This window comes from Streptopelia decaocto (genome assembly GCF_964273445.1).
Source record: "Streptopelia decaocto genome assembly, chromosome: Z".
NCBI lineage: Eukaryota > Metazoa > Chordata > Aves > Columbiformes > Columbidae > Streptopelia > Streptopelia decaocto.
This window is the reverse complement of record NC_138657.1, coordinates 70,445,024-70,468,821: the sequence shown is the minus strand read 5'-3', so window position 1 is coordinate 70,468,821 and position 23,798 is coordinate 70,445,024. Positions and strand designations below refer to the sequence as shown.

General features: G+C 37.6%; 1 protein-coding gene across 1 annotated transcript in view; it reads left to right on the top strand.

The window, feature by feature from the left end:
* Positions 1–23,798, top strand: part of GLIS3 (GLIS family zinc finger 3) — a gene marked incomplete at its 3' end in the record, with an annotated part of 128,819 nt that overhangs the window by 72,003 nt on the left and 33,018 nt on the right. The window contains exons 3-4 of the mRNA XM_082075013.1: positions 9,728–9,889; positions 11,324–11,434. Coding sequence (XP_081931139.1) covers positions 9,728–9,889; positions 11,324–11,434 — 273 coding nt within the window. The remainder of the gene's footprint in view (positions 1–9,727; positions 9,890–11,323; positions 11,435–23,798) is intronic.

The window sequence follows — 23,798 nt, the reverse complement described above, 5'->3', positions numbered from 1 at the left end:
AATACGGGTGTAATTTCTTGTGATTTATTATTCAGCAATCAGTCTTTTGAGGGAACAATATGTGTGTGAATAGATCATTTTAAAGGAAAGCTCTTTCCTCTAGCCCCCTCTTGTTACCTGTGAAAAAGTACTATCATCTTCTATGAAATGAAAAGTTACAGCTGTGTAGTGATAGACTTCTTCTTATAACAGCATTGTGGCTCTGACGTTGCAGCTAAATTCCTTATTCTGTTTCATAGTGAAACACCTGAATGACTCTATGAAAAAAATAATTAAATTCTCTAACTTGCATCTGCTGAAAGGGATGTCTGTTTTCAAGTTTCCCTCATCCTTCTGAAGAAACTAACTGAAGAAGGTTGTGAAGCATGTTCATTGGATTTAATGCTATGGTAATATATTTAATTAAAATAGAAAATAAAATATATTCTTTTTGTCAAAATACAGAATTTAAAAAGAAGAAAAAAATTCCTATTTTTAGCCTTAATTTTTTTCATAGACTCGTGACATGAATCTGATTTTCTTACTGTTTCTTCAGCAGTTAAGTAAGATTGTTTGGTTCACAGATGTGGTTTTATAAATCATTCATAATATTGAGAAAAAAATACAAGAACTATTATCCAAGAGGTACTTCTGTATTTTTGAATATTACTTAGTCCTACCAGAGTATAACAGATATGGTCCTTTCTACATTATGGACTGAGTGGACCATGAATACACTGTGGATTGAGTGGCTTGAACTTCTCGTTAATTCAACAAAAGACATTCAAGAAGCATTACCCCCTGATGGAAAAATGTCAAATAAATTCAGTCATATTAAATTTGCAAAAAATTCTGTCCCCTGATGAGGTGGTTGTTGCATAATGGAGAATCGAAGACTTTTTGGTTCTTTAAATCAAGCATTACACTTCTGTGTATCCCTGTGAGAGAGCTTACTCAGAGAAATGGTATGCTTCTCACCATTACAAATTGGAACGGCAACATAGTTTAGTCCACTATTATGTTAACAGTAAAATATTGTGTTTATATGTGTAAATTCAAATTGTGTTTATGCAAGAAGTTACATATGATTGAGCCAGTTTTGCAGGAGAAAAAAAAAAGTGCAGCAGATATGTAATTTTTCTATTAAAAATGAGTTGCCTTAATCAGTATATAATTTCATGCATTTTTACAGTAAATCTTGAACTTATAAATTCAAGTCAAGGTTTGGCCAAGCATATTTTATTCCCCTAATGATGCCTCCTCCTGCATGGATTGTGGGTTTCTGTCTCAGGCACTTTACATAAACAAGCAAACAATTGAATTATGCCTATTATGCCTTTTGCTTTAATAAAACCTCTTTAATCGGGCCTTTTAAATTACATCTGTGTCAGGTTGTCAAAATTGGAGGCATTCAAACTTTTTTTTTTCCAGGACAACTTAAGTACATAATTTCTTTGGACATGAAGTTAGTGTTTATGGGCATGTGGTACTGTATTCCAACATAGTTTCTCTAGGCAAATGCTGTGGTCATGAAAGATCAAATGGATTTCTCGCTGCCTATTTTGCTCTTGGCAGTGATCTATATGGCTTTTTTCAATTAAAAAAAATCTGTTAGAAAAATTAATTTTTGCTCTGTAAATAATAAGTGGAGTTATGGGTGTGCTGAAATTGTTCCAGTGCCAATTGTGAGCTATGTACCTTACCTTAAATGCGAGAGTTTACCAATACTCTAGTCTAGAGTATCTTCTTAGTGCTTTCCTGTCTCTGATATCATTTCATCCGGTGAAAATGGCAAATCAAGTGATATATTTTCAAATACATTTAAGAAGAAATACTTTGATGGTATTTGTAGGAAAGCTTCATGTTTGAATCTTTCAGTCGCAGTTTGCCTGTTTATAGGTGGGCTTGGCTGGGCTAGACTGGGCTGGGCTAGGCTAGGATAGGACAGAACAGAATATTCCTATATCTGTGTATATATATATATTTTTTATTCTGTTTCTACTTATAGAAAATATAATGAATCATGAATTATCTGCATTTGGACATGGACTTTGGTGAGGAAGAACCCTCTACACTCATATTTCATTCCCATTTGAGCTATAGTTTCAGCAGCTCCTTGGTTATTTTTTTTGTCACCTCACATAATAGAGATCAAAACTTAGGCCTTCGTGACATTTACAGAACAAAATGCTCTAAAACAACAGAATCTTCACAGTGAGAATGTGATTTACACTCTCTCATCTCTGTGTTTGAAAGCCTGTGGTCTCAATTTATAGCACGTCACTGCCATGAGATCCTGTAGAGATCTGAACTACAGAAATGACATGTAGCTACATGTTTGAATTTGTATTGGGGGGGAAGATAGTGTTCCTGCATATGTTTTTTATAAATACTCGCAAGAAATTAACTGCTTTTTTTACTTCACAAAAGGTTATTTAGTTCTTGCAGTGTTACTAGAAGGAAGAAGTAGTCAAATCTAGATGACTTCTTAGGGTTTTAGCAATAACAGTCACTGCTTTAAGAGCATTTACTACTTTTAGTAGAGAAAGCTGCATGAATACAGATTGTGACCTCAGCTACAAGAGGATTAAAGACAACCTTTTAGAAAGCTGAGGAAGAGAAAAGAGAAAAAAAAAAAAAATCAGAAGCACTGTCTTCCAAAAGGAAGCAGTGAAAGAATTCCCAAATTGTTCGTTCTTCCTTCAATGGTTTCACTACCATATGGTTTTTGAATCGGTAGCAGCTGATGTATTCAGTAATAGTTTCTTTTGAAGAGACTTGTCATAATATTTACCTTCTCTACAGCAACAGAAATAGCTTCCAAGGCTGAAATGGCCATGCTTACTAAAACTAATGAAAACAAGAGACATTTCCATGGTGAATGAATCTCTTGACACTATTATTTCAGGGGATAAATAACATTCAATGTACTGTGCTTCATTTCAGCTGAGGTATTTGTGTCTTTAGGCATGGTATTACCAAGAAAGTAAGAATATACAGTGTGGTGCAGGCCTCTGGAATGTGAGAAGCATGAAGATCTCCAGAATATTGAACTAAAAAACAAAAATGAGCATGCTGCATTTATCAAGAACGCATAAAGAGCCATCTGTAAAGAGAGCTCTCACAATAAACGGTTATTTTGGATGGGCACAGTTCCTTAGCTGTTTTTACTGTGATTCAGTGGCATCCTTAATCCACTGTTCTTATTTGTCCTGTCAGAACTGACACCAGAGTCTCTTCTGTGAATACTAATTTCCTTGGAAATAAAATTGAAATCAAATTTTATTGATAAGTAATCTGTCTACATGGAAGTACTCTGCCAGATGTGTACAGTGTGACTGATGAAGTGAGATTTTGTTCAAAGAGAATGCAAGATGCTAGCCTCTCTTTTATGCCTGTCTAGAAAAGTAGACCAATTTCCTATATGTTAACTAATGTGTAAGTTTTTGCTCTGCATTAGTATCTCCTTTTTTCTCATTGATTTCGTTGTATTTGTCAGTTACAGCAGCAGCATAGAGCTGCATGTATTGGAAAACTGAAAGCTGATTAGGATATAGTTTATTAATCTTGTTCTGTCTGCACATATACACAAAAACATTATGTGCTTCACTGTCAAAAGCTCTTTAAAATACGAGCTGTATAGCTGTGTAAGCACTGGCTAGTCCTGTAAGTCTTACATCTGACTCATAGTAAGAACTTTCTTGTACATGTGTTGAGTATCAAAAGCCTTTTAGCTTAAAGTAGGAACTACAAAGAAGATAAATATCAATTTACTTCAGGCTTTGTCATGGTCTGTAATTATCTTTTGTTTGCATTTATACTTACGAAACGCTGAATCATAGAATTTTAATGGAATATACCAAAAATACCTGAAGTGAGGATTTTGCAGCGGAGACAACTGCTTTTTTTAAGAGGGAAAAAAGAGAGTGACCACCTATTGACTTCAACAAGGTTTGGACATAATTATCATTGAATGGTTGGGCAAACAAGCATCTGCTGTAATTTTACGGAACACATACAAACATAGTCTGTCATTACTTGCTGGAGAAAAGAATTCCAAGATTTTCTGTCATTTCATAAGCTTAGCTATAAAAGCAGAAAAAAAATCCCAGCCTCTGCGTAGCTTTGAGGAAAATACAGCCTTACATGAGTACTGTGCATCCAGCAAAGCATTCAGTCACCATGTCACAAAATGTATTCCGTTCAGATAGAAATGGTTGCACTATAATGAAGTGCTGCTCCAAATGCTATACTTTTCCCCATTTAAACACTTTAAGGGTTAAAAGCACAGCACTTATTTTATATGAAATGAACCTGAGCTTTTAAATCTCAGCTGTGGCATGCAGCCTCCTTGTTGGTGAGCACCTGATGTCAGCAGTTTGAATGATGTCTGACACTAATTATGTGATTATGCCAGGCAGGAGAATCTGCCAGAATAAAAAGCTGTTTAAAAGGTTTTCATATGAAGTCTTACTCTCAGGTTTTTGAAAGTCCTTACATCTCTTGCAGAGCAGCACCCTGATAATGCTTTTCAGGAAGGGAAATGCTTTTTAAAAGGCTATTAATTAGTGCTTGAAATGCATCACTCTTGTTTGAAAGCCATATACAGAACAGCTCTTACATCTGTTCTTGTGATAAACGCAAAGCTGGGGAAAGGCTCTTTGTCCTTGTCATAGCACCTGCCTTGGTGCTGATACAGAAGAACCTACCTGGTCAGCATATCAGAGCATTCAAAACTAATTGACAGATAGACATAAAAGATTGTTAAATAATTAATTTGCCCATTATTTGCTGATAAATCTTTTAAAAATGCTACATGACTACTGAACCATTCAAAGATTTGGTTTGGGACCTTATGGATGTGCTGCTCTGGATTTATTTTTTCCTCCATAGTTTTTAGGGATACCATTCCCTCCATTTACGTATATGCCTTCACATATGACAGCATTCCCTATAACTCAGAAATGGTTTATGTTTTCCTTATGCTTATGAAAATTACTAAAGTAAGCAAGTCAAGCAGCTTGTCAAAGCAATCTCAGGTAGTATCTTGCTGTTGTGAATGGGATCAGTTCAATGTCAAGACAGGAAATCTGTGGGAGGCAGAGGCAACATTTCATACTGTCTTCAAGCAGGCAGACTCATACCAGTTGGGATCTTTCAGCACATATCAAGTTTTCTCATGCTGTTTCTAGAGACTCAAAAGGCTACATGAAACATCTTGGAGTCCTTCTTCACCTTTGTAGAGTCCTGCTTGCTTGCTTTTCTTCTCCCATATCCATCAGCTATTTGAGGGAGCATGATTTATCAAGCTATTCTAATACTTCTACAGTCTGGGATGGAAAAAAAGAAGAAGAAAATTACGACTGCATTTCTGTATTGATATTTTACTGAATAAAATATTAAATCAAGTTGTAAATGATAAGCACACAATATTTTAAAATAGTCCAATATTATTAATTAATAATTTGTTAATGAGTAGATCTTAAATGTAATTCAAATGTGGAATCATAGGCAGATAATGCTACATCCAAAGCAGGTTTTGCACTGAGTTGTGTCCCAGATGAGGATCAGTGAGGAATGGAATGTAAAATACTGCTTATGAAATGCCTGCAGTTCTCTTTTTGAAAAGGACAATATACACTATGATTTGGTTTCTCCAAGGCTTTCCATGTTTGAACCACATGGCATTTTTTAACCTTATGTGGAGGGAGATCTGTACAACTCCCTGAAAGGAGGTTGTAGCATGGAGGGGCTTGGCCTCTTCTCCCAAGTAGCAAGTGATGGGATGAGAGGAAATGGCCTCAAGTTGCTCCAGGGAAGGTTCAGATTGGATATTAGGAAAAAATTCTTCACAGAAGGGGTTGTCTCAACCTCGCCTGGCACACCTTGAGGCCATTTCCTCTTGCCTTATCATTTGCTACTTGGGAGAAGAGACCAACACCCTCCATGCTACAACCTCCTTTCAGGTACTTGTAGACAGCGATAAGGACAAAAGAAAACACAGAGTTTGGATGCTGAAGCAAAACAAATTCAGATGGCAAAAAGTGAAGATTTTTAATACCAGATAATATTAGGGGATAGATGGATTAATAGGAAGGTGAGCTGTCTTTCATTGACTTAAATCAAGACTAGATATTTTTCTGGGAATGGACCAGATCTCAGACAGATGTTGTTTGACAGAGCGAGGTCTTTAGTCTTTGTTACACTGCTAATCAACTGAGATAATCAGAGCAGTTCCTTTTACAGTGAAAACTTAGTAATTTCTTGAACACTTGGCCAATGAATATCTGTTACTAACGTTTAGGTATTCACACAGATATTACCATGCTCTGCGTACAGTGAAAGGGTCTAAATGTATTTCATAATGAATCTTGCTGTCTGGTTCTTGACAGGGCTCAGAAGTGTGTGGTACATCCAGCAGGGCTTTACATACTACACAGAGTATTTTATATAAATCTATGTAATTATATTGCAATTTTACAGGATGGTTGCCCAATACACTGAACACTGTGCATACAAACATGAACAGCACACTCATGCGAACATAAGCATTTTAAAGTCATAGCACTGCTTTTGCTCTTCATTGATATACTTTACCTTTCATTGTAAATATATTATTTATTTCTTTTGACAATTATATCTATAAGAAGGTGAATTACACATGGATATGGACACTCCAATGAGTACATTTTTAAAAAAGCTACCAAGTTCCAGAAGTACAAAGAATAAATTTTCTTTATGAGCTACTTAACGGTTTCAATTTGCATGCAACTGTAAAAACAAAAGCTTAGTAACTATGATTTCTGTATTGCAGTTTAGGAAAACATTACACAATTAATTCCATATAACACTTTCAAAAAAAATCTAGTTTAGTCGGAAGTATGTTTAGGAGTGTTAAATAGCTCCACATTGCCAAATGCATGCCATGTACTTAAGTGACTAATTGCAACAAAGGTGTTACATCCTCTTCTTCTACCACAGTTAATAACTTCAAATTACTAAGAGTTTCATTTCAAAATACAAGTACCATCTACCTGACTCTTTTTCCCCCATAGGTAATCTTGTCTTCTCTGGAATACTGCCATTGAAATCTGTTTATCAGGAAAGAATTTATGTTCTGTCTTGTTGGAAGGAATATATTTTCATACTTTTAAGCGTCAGAGATTCCCAAGGCTTCAGCGAGTCTGGTTTTATAGTAAATATTCGTTAATTGTTGTGTGAAGACAGTCTTTCTAATAATACAGGCTTGTAGTTTCTGTGTTTTGCTTGAATGACCTTTTCTGCAATACACTATTATGTATAGCCTTGTGAATATAAGACACAGTAATTAAGGGCTCTGGAAGGGAGAGGCATCTTCAGAATTATCTTCTCTGCTTCCAAGTTATGAGCAGCAATGCAGGAGTCTTCAGAAATCACGATTTTTAAATTTGTAAGATAACATTCCCCAGTTCTACTCAGTTAAACATTCTTGTCCAGTTAAATTCAACGCTAATTTTACCATCATATAAACAACTATCTACACGTTTAATTTTGTTTGTGTGTGTGAATATTCAAAGCTTAGCAACTTGTGAAATAAACATTACAGGGCATGCTTTTAAAAATTTTTCACTGGGCTGAGTTTTCCCCTATGAAATTGAAGGTTGTTTGAGATACTACAGTTTCTTTAACGCTTATGTACAGCTTAGTTATTATCATTCGAATTTATATTTTTCTGTTATGAATTTAATAAAAAATAATAACGTCTACATAAGATGGGCTAATCAGTAGGTATCTTTGTTAGTTTAATATGGCTACTCTTGAACTAGTTTGCTTTTCAAAGGCTATTTGTTCTGTCAGTCTTTTAGCTCCCATGTTTTCTATGCTTTCTCCACTCTTTGTCCTTAAAAATGTGGTATTTTTAATCAAGCAATTGTAAGAGATATATATTTTTTTTAACTTATCCTGGAATATTATCTACTAATAGTTGCCTAAAGGTAAATGTATTTTTGCACTTGCAGCAATATTTTGCTTGCATACTAAACATTCATAAACATAGAGGCAACGGTATATGTACAAGCATAAATTAATATTTAGTGGTCAAAACTGGATAATATTAAAAGCACCATAGCTTTGCTTTGGATAAAGGGATGAGATATAAATGAAAAGCTTCCTGGGTTGAGACATTTTCTGAAATGGATGTGTGTGGCAGATAAAATTGCAGTTATGATATAGTGGGGGTGATTCATCCCCTTTTTCAGGCTTCAATTTCTTAAGCTTAATTTTAGTATTGCTATTTTATACTTAATGTGTATTTTCTCCTATATACTCTGTTTTCCTGGGCAACATTCAGTCTACGTTTCCTTCTGTTGCTAAAACTAAACAGAAGCTCTTAGGGAGTGCTGCACAGAAATTCAGCCTCTCCGGCTTGTTTGGGGAGGCTGAAACTTTTTTTTTTTTCAGTATTTTCTCCCTGCACTTTATTCTTTGAAGTTATAACTCTCTCTTGCATTTGTCCAAAATCATGAAGTGCTTAAAATTGTGTTATGAAAACTTTATGTCTTGTTTTTTCTCTTTTTTGAGAGTCTTACAGAGTTTTAAGAAAGGCATGCTAATTATGATCAGAGTTATGTCGGTGTTTTCCTACACGTTCTTTTGTAAACATACATGCACTGAATAATATATGATCAAACTTATTTTTGTTATTGTAACATCAGTAAAAAATGGCCTTTTTCTTTTCAAGTGAGTAAAATTGATAGGAAGAGAACTGGTGGAAGATTTTGTGTTAGCATTAAAATGTCTTACATCTTTGTTAATGCATTATGATTTTTGCAGGTATACAAGAACTGCAAACTAGAATGTTATGCAGCAGATGCTTTAGATGCTGCATGGTGGAATATGCAAAAGCTGAAACTAGTGAGATTAATTGGTCTTGACTAATAGAATTTTTAACTAATACTAATAAATACTCAAGTGTGATTGAAATCAAGTTTACGTGAAAATGCTGGTGTCAGATAGAACTGATGGTTTTAGTTTTCCATAAATTAAAGTATACTATGGGAAAAAACAGATGAATAAATGTTTTTCTGCTCACATAAACATAGGTTTCACTGCAGATGCCATACTTAATTAGGTGTAGAAATACTGTGCCACATGATTATTGGTTACTGGTAGGAATTAAATCCAATTTCAATGGGCGTCCATTATTTTTAGTATCTCGTGAATTTGCTCGTGGCAGAAAGGTAAAGAAACATTTCAAAAGTCGATGTACTTTATACATCACCGGCAGCAAGGCAGGGCAGACTGATGTTTCCCTGCGTGATTTCGTTGTTGGTCTGTGGGCTGGGTTGGTGCTGTGCTCAGCTCGGTCAGCAGGACCCAAACATGCCCAAGGCTGAGACAGGGGCACGACCCGGGAACTCCACAGTGACCATTTGCTTTCTGTGCGCTACTGGGACCATCAGCATCAGCATCAGCTGGGCCCGTGTGTGCCACATCAGCTGAACGGTGCTGCTCTCTGAGCTATTTGGGTCTGTAAAATGGAAATAGGACTTAGTTTCCTAATTCAGCCATGTGCAGTGGGGGATAAATAAGTTCTTACTGTCTAAATGGTTCAAACCCTGTGGCAACACCCACACTGAGAAGCGAGGCATTCCTCAGCTCTGGAGGGGCATCCAGCCATGGCAGCCCTCTGCAAGCCCTTTCACCCTCCTGCTCGGTGTTTGTTTGCTGTGTGTGCTTTCCTTTCAAATCACTTCTTTCTTTTTTCTAGTTTGAGGGTTGCAAGAAAGCCTTTTCCAGACTAGAAAATCTCAAGATTCACTTAAGGAGCCATACGGGTGAAAAGCCGTACCTTTGTCAGCACCCTGGCTGCCAGAAAGCATTCAGCAACTCCAGCGACCGCGCCAAGCACCAGAGGACACACTTGGACACTGTAAGGAAGCAGAAGTCACATTGCAGCCCTCTGTACATTAGACCGTGTGCTCCTTTCCTCCAGCTTGGTGGCAGCAGGTAGACCATAACCTTGAAGACAGGAGGGAGAAGTCCATGATGAGGCTGTTTAAGCTGTTTCAGAAGTGACCCAGTAACGTGAGCTTGGAACAAAATAGTCCAAGCAAAAGGCCACAGCTCCATGGGTTTTGCTACACATAGAGGCAGTAACTTTCTCCCACTTAGGTGATTTTTAGGGAAGCTGAAGACACAGAATCCATCTGCAATTATAACTGCTGTTCTCTGACAAAAACTCAGTCAAGACTGTGGCATATACCCGAAAGTCAAGAGAGGAAAAATAATTTTGTAAAACTAAAAATGTTTGTGCCAACAAATTGTTGCTTGTGAATTTGAGTCACAGCTGAGACTTGTTTAAAAACTTTTGTTTCATAACAAAAGATCCTGTTTCTTCAGAGACAAGCAGTTTCCAAAGGGCAGAAGTCCAGAAAGAAAACAAGAACAATGCCTTTTGAATTAAATGGCTGTCACGAAACTTAAATTAACCATTTTGAATAGTCAATAGTATGGCTGGAAACTTCACCATTTATATAAGGTGTTTTCAGAAATTCTTGTGAAATGTAAATGGCTAAATTGCGAAATAGCTAATATCAGCAAACAGTTGGATCTAACATTAATTTAATACTTGGTATTGTGGACGTACAAGTATTCAGGGAAGACAAACAGGTTACAACAGGCAGAAGGAGATATTTATAGAGGTGTGTATTTGATCAGTTAGACTTATCGGGCTTTCTTTTAAGAAAACTATAGAGGTATTACAGCACTGATATCTTTCTAGAATGGCATGTGTTATTAGAAAATATGAGCTGAAGGACTTTTTCATGTACTTCACATTAGAATGTGTATTTTGGTATGTAATATTTTTGGAACTTCAGTATTCGATGCTTGCTTTGGTTTTTTGCTTGCTCTCTTTGTAATGTAGTAAACTAACACTTTTTCTTGTTCTCTCTTCCTGAAGCAGATTCTCCTATAATCCTAAACAGCCTGTCTGGGCCTTTACTGCAGTTTCTTTACCTGATTTACTAAAGAATATAATTTCTGATTAAGTCAAAGATTGCTCTGAGGGTGGAAGAATTGTGAGTATAACTAGCAATATTCATTGTACTGATTAAAAAAAAAAAAGGTAACGATTAATGGTGGCATAATGATGAAAGCTTTCCTTTGGTTTATGTTCCTTATAAGCCTTACTTACCTGCTTTTCCTTTCTAATAAATTACCTAGCATTCTGCTTGTAATAATGTACAACATTTGTTTTCTGTAGTAATGTGGTTTGCAGCATCTGAAGGCTCAAAGGAGTTTCTTTTGAGTTAAACTAATCTGTGATGTAACAGCTGCTTTATCCTTTTTCTTTTTGACTTAGAAACCTTATGCATGTCAGATTCCAGGATGTACTAAGAGATACACAGATCCAAGTTCCCTGAGAAAGCATGTGAAAGCCCATTCTTCCAAAGACCAGCAAGTCAGGAAAAAGGTAAATTTTCTACTGTGTTGACTGATGTAAAGCTTGTGTGGAGAAGTCAGTGTCCTAATTCTGGATGTTTCAATGCATCTTGAAGTACTTGTGCTGATTTCAGAGTGTCGACTAGAAAAAACAATAATGGGGAATAATATATATGGTTCTTATATAGATGATCATTTTGTCTTTGACTTAATCAGGCTGCCTGCTTTAACACTTTTTATTTTCTGATGTGATGATTAACCGCTAAACATACATAATGAGGCAAACCAAAAACAATTTTTGAAAACAGAAATTTTGTTTTTAAACTCGTGCCATGTGGTAAATACATAGTAATACCAAATCCAGTTTGCATGGCCAGTCTCAGATGAAAGCATGGATTTGGGGGGCAGATGGGCAGTATGCAAGATTAAGCTCTAAATTGTATTTCCATATGCCAGATATTTCCAAATACCAAGACATTTCACAACGCTCGTTCCCTGTGGATGTCAAGTTTATGAGTCAGCAGTTGTTTATATAATACATGTAAGCACATCTTTGAAGAGCTGAGTTGCAACCTAAGGGAATGATTTTTTTTTTCCTAAGCATTTTTCACTGTATCTTCTCTGAAATACTGGCAGTATTTCATTAGATTGTTTAGATCATTGAGGATCATTTTAAAAGAAAATTGTCTTAATAAAAGGGATAGATAAACCTTTGAGATGTCAGCCCCATGTAAAACATTTTATAGTTTAGAAATTTTAGAATCAAATGGGCACATTCCATTCATAGAAAGTAGCAAAAATGGATTTTCATTCATTTTCACCTTAGTAAGCAGAGCTTTGGCTCCTTGCTCCTGTACATGCTGCCCAGGTGGGAAAGCTGCAGGATCAGTGAGCCCTGTCCTGCCTGTCCAGGTAGGGGGGGCATCTCAGCCACACAGACGCTGCCTTTTACAAGCCCCTAAATCAAATGCCTATCAAGATGCTGGTTTCTGAGAAATTTGTGTGTGATGCCTCAACTGAAACTGGCATAATGGATCTGAATACAGGTATTAAACTGCATTGTAATATTACTGTCATGGAAAGTGAACTCTATATGTTATCTCTTCTAATTTTGTCAGATTGCCATGCAGTATGGGATTTTCCTTCCTACATTTCATTCACTATTGGATTTTGCTCATTTTCCGTTCATTCTTTGAGCTAAACAGTTTAAATATGGCCCTTTTTACTCCTAGTTTGGCTCTCTATGGGCACATTCTAGACTTAAAAATGCTTATTTTTTCATCCCTGTTTGATAAGGATTTATTTATGTTTACTGGTCACCTGAGATACACTGATAAATGGAAGAGTAAATAAGCCAAAGCTCCTCAAAAACAAAATTAAAATTGTGGCATCTATCAAGCTAGATATTATACTTAAACTTGGATCAAGTTTGCAATGTACAATGTTTATAAGGTACAGCATAGTTACTGGACCTTTGAGGACTTATAATTGCTGACTAACCTCATGCTTGGTATTTGAAATATTTCCTGGCAGTAATAATAATAAAAAGTAAGAAACAATAAACCTTTTAATGCAGAATTAAGGTTATTTATGGCTTTAATTAAAAGTGAAAATTGGCTTAATGTCAAAAAAGTCTTTACAAAAATATGAATTCATCAAAAATAACCATAAAAATTCCAAGATGATAAAGCCACAGTGGAGTAATACTTCTAGCCCTAGGGATCTATTCTGTTGAAAAGAATTAAACCCTTTGCTGTCACACTCCGTTAGTCATGGATTCATTTAATACATCATGCCTGACTGCTATTAATCCTCCTTTTAACCTCCTCCTGCACACCAAGTGATATTATTGTGGTGTCTTAAGTTCCTGGCTCTTCAAGACTATACCTGCAAATGTGTCTTTGATGTTGCATAGACTTAAAATAGCAGGATAAAGTACATTCATAACAGCAGAATCAGCTACTTGCTGTGCCAGACATTATATTGAGTCTTCAGCCCAGATTTTCTAGATCTGTCTTCAAAGATTTTGCCCTTTCCATGGCCCTCTAAGATGGGGCCAGATTATGCAATGCGATATCAATAAATTTCATTCTCTGAACTATTTCAAGGAACTTTTGTTGTTATATGTTTATGGCTTACCATGTGAGGCAAAAATACATGCAAATCTTGTAAGGCAGCCACTGATCCCCTGCTCCTCCCAAACCCCAGACTCCGACTGTCCACCAAATACATTTTACCGAGAATCTCTCCAGGTAATGGGATGAAATTCTACAGACCAAGAAGATCCCAGCACAAATACATTTTATGCAAGAAATTTAGTGGATATTACAATAAACATTCATTTACTTTTCAAAGGAAAGCAGAAGAGTAAAGAGAGCCATGCCTGTTTTAATCACCTTCATGTAATTTGGAAAATTCTTCATAAACATGAGGGCAGACGTGCACTAATACCATTCAAACACATGGGAACAAATGCTGAAAGTCTGTAGCAGGATATTTTAGGTACAATCTCTATGCATCATAACATTTGGTCTGTATTTCTAAAATATTTTAGTAGGATAAAAAGCATTGCTTCCTATAATTTTAAAATATAAAAATTGCTGACTGTGCCTGGATTTCATTTTCCCTCGGGGAAGATAGATAGATAGAGGTCCTTCTGTGCAGGGAAGAGCATGAAGTGATGCCAAGAGGAATGCCAATGCACAACATGCCCCTGGACTACAATTACTTTAAAAATCTGTCCTCTTCTTAGTCATTTCCTCTTTTCAGCTTTGAAAGGACAACTAACTTAAAGGATTTTTTTTTTCTAAGTTGAACAGTTACCATGTGGTGCTTATTACACAACGTATAATGGAAGCTGAGAGCCTGGGTGCGATTCAAAGGGAACTGGATATTTTTGTGGTTAATGATGCAGGATTAAAAAATAAACACAAGATTTACATGGGATATCGCTGCTTCAAGACCGTGCTTCAGGACAGAAGTCAACAACAAGCTAAATAGATGAGGGAGAAGTGCGGTTGTTCTGTATTGCTTATTTGCAGTTTCTCACTCTTTCTCCTGAAATGCCAGCCGCTGGTGGACACAGTGTATGTGACTCAGAGCAGTCTGGATGGGTCTTGGGCTTGATCTGGAAGAAGCATCTGCTTCTAAATTCTACTTTAAAATAACTTTCATGCTGCCTAGCCTTAATTTTTGTACTCTCCTGCTTTTTTCCTTCTCTTACTCCATTTTTATGATCCTTTTCTCTTTCAATTTCCTTCTTATTCTGTCTTCTACCTTTGTAGCTTTGAGTCTTTGAGCTATGCAACACAAACTGAACATCTGTAGATGACTGAGGTGTGTATGCCATGGTAAGACCAGACTTCCTTCCACCACAAAAACTCCTATATTCTCTCATCTTTTTTTTTTTCCATATGCAGACTTCAACTAAATTGTCAATTTAGAAAGCATATTGGTACCTACAGGTAAATGCCACTTAAACATTTGACATGCTGTGTGGTTGATAATCTTTAGCTGGCTTGGACCTCACGTTAATTTAGGATCTCATGAACCATTTACCTTTTCCTTTCGCCACATATCCATAATTACCTAACAACTGTCCAGCTTTTTCAGTCTTCCTTGCATTTTCAAGGCAGACCAGGACTATAAAGACAAATAAGTTTTAGGTTGTTTTTTTGGTTTTGTTTTGTTTTTGTTTTTAACTTTTGCGAAACTCTAAAAAGGAGAGAGATCCAGTTTTTAGCTGAGTCTCTTCCTGAACTAGCAGCTTTTATATGATATGGGGCTATAATTGCCTAAGCTGATTGTTTCCCAGAATCAATGGTAAACATGCAAGATTTCTGAAAGCGAAGGGCAAGGAGAGAAATTAATGGGTTGAAATTTCTGTTTCATTTCTTCTTTCAAATGCCACTAAAAACAATACAGTTCCTTGGCTTGGTTCGTGGAAGTGCAGAGAATCAGAAGAAGAGGTGAGGAAAACAGAAGGATGAGTGAGGCAGGTATTTGCTTCAGCTGATCTTCATATTATTTATCCTTCACACAAAACACTATTTTTATGCCTTCATAAAATCTGATCACCAATTATACATTGATACTTTTTGTTCTGAGTATAGCGTGGTCTTTAAAATTGCCAGCCTAAGATATTAGGTGCAGCTGGTAATAGTAGAAATATTATGAAGTCACGTTAATCATTGTCCCTGTTAGATGCAGTAGTTCTTGTATGTAGAACAGCTTTAGTAAGGAGGGCTACAGTTGAGAGCTTTGCTTTGGTGTCTTCAACGGGGCTAAGTAATTTTGTTCCTTGAGTCATCCTGTGGAGTCTCTGACAAGTCAAAACCCAGGAAACTACTTGATGGAAGTAAGCTTATTTTCAGTTGGTTACGCTTTCTGTTTTCGGTAGACAGCAAGTTTATTTCATCTGTAAACTGATGATAATGTATTTGAAAATATGAAGCCATAGCTTTTAGTTTATAAGTCTTCTGAGTGAAGTTAATGACAATGAAATTACACAACATATCATTAACAAAATCCAGAGCCTGCACTATTACATATCCAGTAATTTGAAACCAGTATAAAAGGCAGATACTACCATTTAATTATTCATTAAGATCTGTTTGTTGTGCGAGCTAGCACTAAGCCTTGTACAAGAACATTATCTTTTTCATACAAGTATACCATGGAAAACATTTTGCTATTTCTGCAGGAATCTTGCTGAAGACGTCTATATTTCTAAATCTAAAGAAAGTATTTAATTTGCTTTTAAGATCAAAATGCAAGTACCACTGTGAATGGAATGCACTCTCTTCTGGCTTTGTGCAGAATTTGTCATGAACATTTGCAATGTCTAATGTCTATTTTAAAGGTCTTATCTTTTAAAAAAGTGCATTTTCAAACAGATAAAAGATAATTTTAAAAAGAACAAAAAGTTGATTTCGTACAGCTGTTTGGCAAGGATAAGATCAGTTTGGTAACATATACATTATAGTCTGAACAATGCAGTGGCTGTGCTTTTACATACTGTTTTAACTTTATCCATAATTACACCAGTGAACAACTGTTGTCATGTATAAGAGTCCTTTAAGTCAGTGTGTCCTGCCACAAAAACAAAGAGATTTAAAAGATTGTTTCCATTTGCTTAGAGGAAAGTGTCATGGATAAGGATACAACCGATTAGCTCTGTCTTTGTGGGAAGAATGAAAAGATAATTTGAGCAGTTCAGATAAACAGGACCAGCAAAAGGGAATGTAGAAGTCGTAGCCTGGGCCTTGAACTGGAAGACAACTTAAACCAAATAATATCTTTCAGCTGATCCACAGTATCACAGTATCACAGTATGTTTGGGATTGGAAGGGACCTCAAAAGATCATCTAGTCCGATCCCCCTGCTGGAGCAGGAACACCTAGGTGAGGTCGCACAGGAACATGTCCAGGCGGGTTTTGAATGTCTCCAGAGAAGGAGACTCCACCACTTCCCTGGGCAGCCTGTTCCAGTGCTCTGTCACCCTTACTGAGAAGAAGTTTCTTCTCAAATTTAAGTGGAACCTCTTGTGTTCCAGCTTGATCCCATTACCCCTTGTCCTATCATTGTTTGCCACCGAGAAGAGCCTGGCTCCATCCCCATGGCACTCACCCTTTATATATTTATAAACATTAATAAGGTCCCCCCTTAGTCTCCTCTTCTCCAAACTAAAGAGACCCAGCTCCCTCAGCCTTTCTTCATAAGGGAGGTGCTCCACTCCCTTAATCATCTTTGTTGCCCTACGCTGGACCCTCTCCAGCAGTTCCCTGTCCTTCTTGAACTGAGGGGCCCAGAACTGGACACAATATTCCAGATGTGGTCTCACCAGGGCGGAGTAGAGGGGAAGGAGGACCTCTCTCGATCTACTAACCACCCCCCTTCTAATACACCCCAGGATGCCATTGGCCTTCCTGGCCACAAGGGCACAGTGCTGGCTCATGGTCATCCTGTTGTCCACCAGGACCCCCAGGTCCCTTTCCCCTACACTGCTCTCTAATATGTAATCTCCCAACCTATACTGGAACCTGGGGTTGTTCCTGCCCAGATGCAGGACTCTACACTTGCCCTTGTTAAATTTCATTAGGTTATTCCCCGCCCAACTCTCCAGCCTGTCCAGGTCCCGCTGGATGGCAGCACAGCCCTCCGGCGTGTCAGCCACTCCTCCCAGCTTGGTGTCATCAGCAAACTTGCTGATAGTACACTCAATTCCCTCGTCCAAATCGTTAATGAATATATTGAATAATATTGGCCCCAGCACTGACCCCTGAGGCACTCCACTAGATACTGGCCTCCAACTAGACTCCACACCATTGACTACCACTCTCTGGCTTCTCTCCCTAAGCCAGTTTGCAACCCACCTCACTACTCTATTGTCTAGACCACACCTCCTCAACTTAGCTGTGAGGATGCTGTGGGAGACTGTGTCAAAGGCTTTACTGAAGTCAAGGTAGACCACATCCACCGCTCTGCCATCATCCATCCACCTTGTTATATTCTCATAAAAGGCTATGAGGTTGGTCCACCTTTGATTCTTTGGCAGTTCTAACAGTGTCCAGACCACATCTTTGATCTTGTTGTGTAAGTTAGTTATGGATCAGATACATTATACAGAGAAGCTGTGAGATACTGAATGCTTACCTGACAGTTGCCTCTGAAAGCTGCCTGTCTCCTGGAAACCTGCATCATCTCAGCTCATTCAAACAGGTCTTGGGGTAACCATTCATGGATTCAGCTGACCAGGTAGCTTAACACCTCAGCAGGTGTATTGCATAGTATGTGATACTCCTAGGTGTCTACTGCATTTTTCAATACTGTGCAGGGGAGATAGATCAGCTAAAGCATGCAGTGGTTACTCTTCAGTGTATTTTATTCCTTATTTATTTCGTTGATTTGTACTTACTCTAAGTCTACCACAGCAATTGTGCTTTTGTCTATTTTCCTGGCTTTTTCTGGGATGGAATATTCATACTCTGTCAGAAAGCAAATATCATGGAGGCATAGCTTTGGGAAAGGTGATCTAAAGGTCATTTCTGAAACTTGTTTACACTTGGTGGAGGTTTTTTTGAATCATGGTGTATATGGTACGTCTGCTAAGTCACTAAGGAATGAAGGGACTAGTGAGACCTCAGGAGATAAGGAATATGTGTGCAGACTTCCAGCTTGAGTCATTTCTACCTAATAATCTTGCTTTTTGACATAGATTGGTCAATTGTAAAATGGTGGCTGAAGAGTGGCTTCTGGGGAGCTGTCAAAACATTCTCTCTAGGAAGATGAACTCTTTCAAGATTTGTTCCTGTGATACCTCATTGGAAGGAGATATTTTCAGGTGTTACTCTGCTGAGGAGGAAGAAAGGACAGGCAATCGGGGTCTCTCTAATACTGCTGCTATTTGTGCATAATTTCTTACTTGTCGCATTTATTGCTATTTCAAAACCAAATCAGGTAGCAATAGCTGGAAGTTTTCAGAATACTTTTCCTGATTACAATAAAGAAAAAAAGTGTATTAAATCTCAAACATATCCACTCCTACTTCAGACAGCAGCAGAGGCAGAGTAGTCCACTGTAGGTGTGGAGCATGTTGGAAAGAATGAAATAAGAATATGGATCATCTGGCCAAAGCAGTCCATGGCATTGCCTTGCAGAGTGGCCTGCACTGACCTTCACCAGGGTTCCCATCTGAACTGAGGGGGCTCTGCAGAGGCCACCTTGCACAGGTAGTAATGATTCTGCAGATGTTGCTCTTCTGCCACTGTGCGACCCCTGTATTAGCAAAAGGGGATATAAAATCCCCATGTTTAGAGGCAGATCTCAATGAATGAATACTTCTGAAGCCTGGTCATTTTGTATCCCTTTTCTAAGAATTCACCTCTTCTCTTTTAGAGCTCTATTATGTATAATGTATATAAACCTATCCATTTTACAATGAAAATGTTAAGAGAAATGGGAAAAAAGTAGGTGTTTAGAGATGTGATATCCCCCTACTCAACAGTATTTTTTCTGGAAATAAGACATACAAATGTTTCCATTACAGGCTAACATGGAGTTTTATATAAATACCTTTGTATATTGTGGATTTTATCAGCAAGTACATTAACCCCTTAGCAAACACAGCTTACAGTCTTACAGTGCTGCACAGTTCTTGATTGTTCATTGTTTACATTGTTTTAAATTAGAAGCAGGCTTTTTTATTGTGACTACATGTTTATTTTTCCTCACAAGTGATGAAGCTGTCAATTTCTTTTAAAATTTTAGAATTACTAAATTTTACACCAGCATTTAGATTTAATGGAGAACATGAATACAAAACAATGTCTGGTGATTTTTTTTCCCCTAGTATCTTTGGTTTATTTAATTTTGCAACACTTTTTTTCCAGTTTTTCCTTTAATTTCTTTTAATTTCTCAGTATTTGAATGAGGCTTTTTTTGTGAATCAAGAGCCACAATGCTTAATGTGTTTCTTACAGGAAATAGCTTCACTTATTTTCTATTTTTTCTAACACAGAATGTTTAACTGATGAGGAAAGAGGGAGCCAAGGAGGGTTAGAGCATTACATCATTGGTATTCAGCAGGTTATTAATGCACTAATCTAGTTACCAGTGACATTGTCCATTATGTGACTATATTAGTTTGGCAAAACTGCTCTGTTTGTGAACACCTGCCTCATGGGGAGCAAACAGATCTTACAGTGCGAGCCCAGTTTGCTTCTGTATCCTTCAGGTTTCACTTACCCTGTGTTCAGACTCTTAGTTCAGATTTCACTGTTAAAACTGCAAAAGGGAGAGAACGGATTGAAAAGGAAGCAAATCTATTTTCTTGCTTTGAGAGCAGTTGAACATAAGGATATTTTCCCTCATTTGTTCTCTATGGAGTCCATTTAAAAGATGTCACTAATGCGAAACGAAGTGCATTCAGGGGCTAAGGGTCAGTGAGCAGTGCCCATGGCAACTAAGAAACTATTCCGCAGAAAAAATGCTGTAAAGAGCAAGTGTTTTAATCCCGAACTTTAATCCCTTTACTTCCTGTTTTCAAAATGAAATATAAATCAGGCACCATGTCGTGCAGTAATTTTTCCTGAAAGGGATGTTGGCAAAAAGGGATTAGGAATGGGCAGCAGTGTTTAAGGAATTTAATCATCAATTTGTTAGAAAACTTTAGAGACTACGAATGACCAGTTCTTTTGAGTGTGGTCAGTGAGACACAGCAAAACAGACCCTGCAAGCAATGGTGGACTGGCTGTGGACGACTGCCCCGCAGATGTTGCGGGGGCAGCAATGCGGCTGTGGTGGGATGTTCTTCGCCAGGGAGCTCCCTCTGGGGATGTGCTTTCCCACCAGTGCTCTCCAGGGAGGAGGAAACATGGAAACCACACCCGTGGTTTTCATGGTGCTCTGGCAGCTGTGGCCATTGTTAGAACCACGGGTTTGTTGGTTCACTCCAATGTTAACATTTGCTGTTTCACATCATGATTCCTCCCTGCATTAGGTTTCTGCCCCAAGCTTGTACTCCTATGAGCTTTGGCAGCATGATGTGTTGAAAAGTGCAAGAGGAATAAGTGTTACTACCTTCATTAGGTTTTCATACATGCCAAAAAAAACCAACCAGGTTGTCTCAAAGCTGTAACCAGCTGTCAGTGCATGCCCATAGCATTTTGTATTCTTCAGGTTCATTTTTGGTAGGAAACAATATCCTTTTCTGTGTTTGTGTGTCTTCACTTCCCTGACAGAGCATATGCATGAAGGTGGGCTTGAGGGAGCAGGAACCTGTCTTTCTTTAGACACCTGGTTGACAGTGTCCCTTGGGAGGCAGTCCTGAAGGACAAAGAGACCAGAAAGGATGGACGGTCTTCAAGAATGTAACCTTAAAGATGGAGGAGCAGCCGTTCTCATGTGCCAAAAGACAAGGTGGTAGAGAAAACCGGCCTGGCTGAATGGAGAGCTTTGACTGGAACTCAGGAAAAGACAGTTCCTGACCTTTGGAAGAACGGGCAGGCAACCCAGGAGGACTACAAAGATGCCATGAGGTTATACAAGGAGAAAATTAGAAAGGCCAAAGCACAACTAGAACTTAATATGACTACTGCAGTAAAAGACGACAAAATATTTTTCTATAAATACGTGAGCAACAAAAGGAGGGCTCAGGAGAATCTCCACACTTTAGTGGTGCAGGGGCAACATACTGACAAAGGGTGAGGAAAAGCCTAAGGTAGATAGTACCTTTGGCTCAGTCTTTAATAATAAGACCAATTTTTCTCAGGCTACCCAACCCCCAGAGCTGGAAGACAAGAACAGGGAACAGAGTGAAGCCCCAATAATCCAAAGGGGAAAGGGTTAGTGACCTGCTGCACCACTTGGACACACACAAGTGTATGGGTACAGATGGGATCCACTCAAGGGTGCTGAGGCAGCTGGCGGAGGTGCTCACCAAGCCACTTTATTTGAAGTTTCCTTTCAGATCTATCCCTGCTGCAATTGTTCCCCTTAAAATGGCATTCTTGGTGTTCTGTGTCATTTTAATGAGCAAATAACCCGTACCATTCCTCATATTAGAATAGTATCAATCAAAACAAACTTCTTTGTTCCATATATATTATAAAGGCAGGATTCATTTTGGTGCCATCAAACTTAATGTAACAGTGTTCTCCTATTGTAGTATTGCTTCAAAATCAGAATTTTTCTTGACTTGAAATTTGCCAAAGTTAGGTGATTGTGTAGGTTGCAGGTCATTTTAATTTTTAATGCAAGAGGCTGAAAAACATTTTTGGTATGTTTTCCTGATTTACACTACATCAAATAGGTGGAAGCCATTTTTGTATTTGAACTCGAATGTTTGTAGAAAAACTTGGAGTGGAGCAAAAATAACTACTTCTTGTTTAGAACCTGACAACCTTATTGTGCAGATATACTAGTTTAATTTGATTTTTATTGTCTTCTCCTGGCTGAACATTTAGCTGAAATGGAATGTAAAAGCAGAAGAAAATAGCATGCACACATATCTGAAAATTGCGGTAGACAGCAGAATAATGAATGCTCTGGCTCTCTAGAAATCCTGCCCAGATGACTCACTGGAAACAAAAGTTATTGATGAATTCCTTCTGTCTGCATTGCTTCTTTGCCCCAAGGTATCTGCAGCCTCCAGAGGCAAGAGTTAGGACACTTAGCAAGAGTAAAGTTTCAGCAAGTATAAACTCTTATTGTCTGTTTATAAAAGATGTAGTGCTGTGCAAGAGAGCACTGGACCTGTAAGCTGATCTACATGAGTAAAAGGATGATTTAGCAAGCAAACCTATGATATGACTAAACACAATCACATAGCATGGCTTCATATTGAACTTGGAATTTTCTAGTGGTCACATCTGTGTACTGTCAATGTCATGGTGCTAACAGGACATAATTTTACTCTTAACTGTACAAGCAAATATTAAATTCTGGCTACTTTTTCAGAAGAGCTAGTACAATATGTAGCTCTGTGTAGATGGGTCATGCTTCCCTCTACCAGTGCCATCTCAAATTACAGACAATAAAAATGAGTGGAAGACTACTGGCTTATTCTCTACTTGACAAATAGCGCTTAGTAAACTTAATACAGAGACTATGTGAACACAGAAAGAACTCCTTAGGCTTATAATGAAAAAAGAACACATTTATAAAGCTGGTACAGCTAGTGTAAATCAATTCCTCTCAATAAAACATAATACTATGTAGGGTTTTTTTGCTGGTCTTAGATGTAGCAGACAGATCTAATCTGGACCAAAATAAATACATACAACCAATGTCTCCCTTACATATGGGAATACTCTACTAGGTGCTCAGCATATGTACAGAATGCTGTGATTTGATGACATAGCTAGTATGTTTGAATGACTGAAGGAGTCCAGACTTTGCTCAAGAATTCCTAGAGTTAATTTGAATACATGTAGGCAGGTTTTGAAGCTACTGAGATCCTGTTTTATGGTTTTTGGAAACATACTAACAATGTTTGAGAAATCCTAAACAGCTACTCTTCTGACTAAGCGGATTCATAAACACACATTTCTTATGTTTTCCTTGATGGTGTCTGATTTCTATTGAACAGGAATAATGCTAGAGAAACTAGCCAAGTTGTACAAAAGCATGCAGATCTCAGATAAAACACACATGGGTTAGAGAAAAATAAAATAAATTATCTTTCCTTTTACAGAGGCATTTTCTCTGTAATTATGTCCTACATCAAATCACCAGCACTATTCTGCTCTTGAACTAAAATATAATGAACTTGAAAATCAAAGAATGTAGTCCCTTCTGATTACTTCTGCTTGTATCACTTTATCTTGGGTAATTATTTGATCATGGCTAAAATGTACAGGAGTAGAATTTCCATCCATTATTCTGAAAGCTGATAA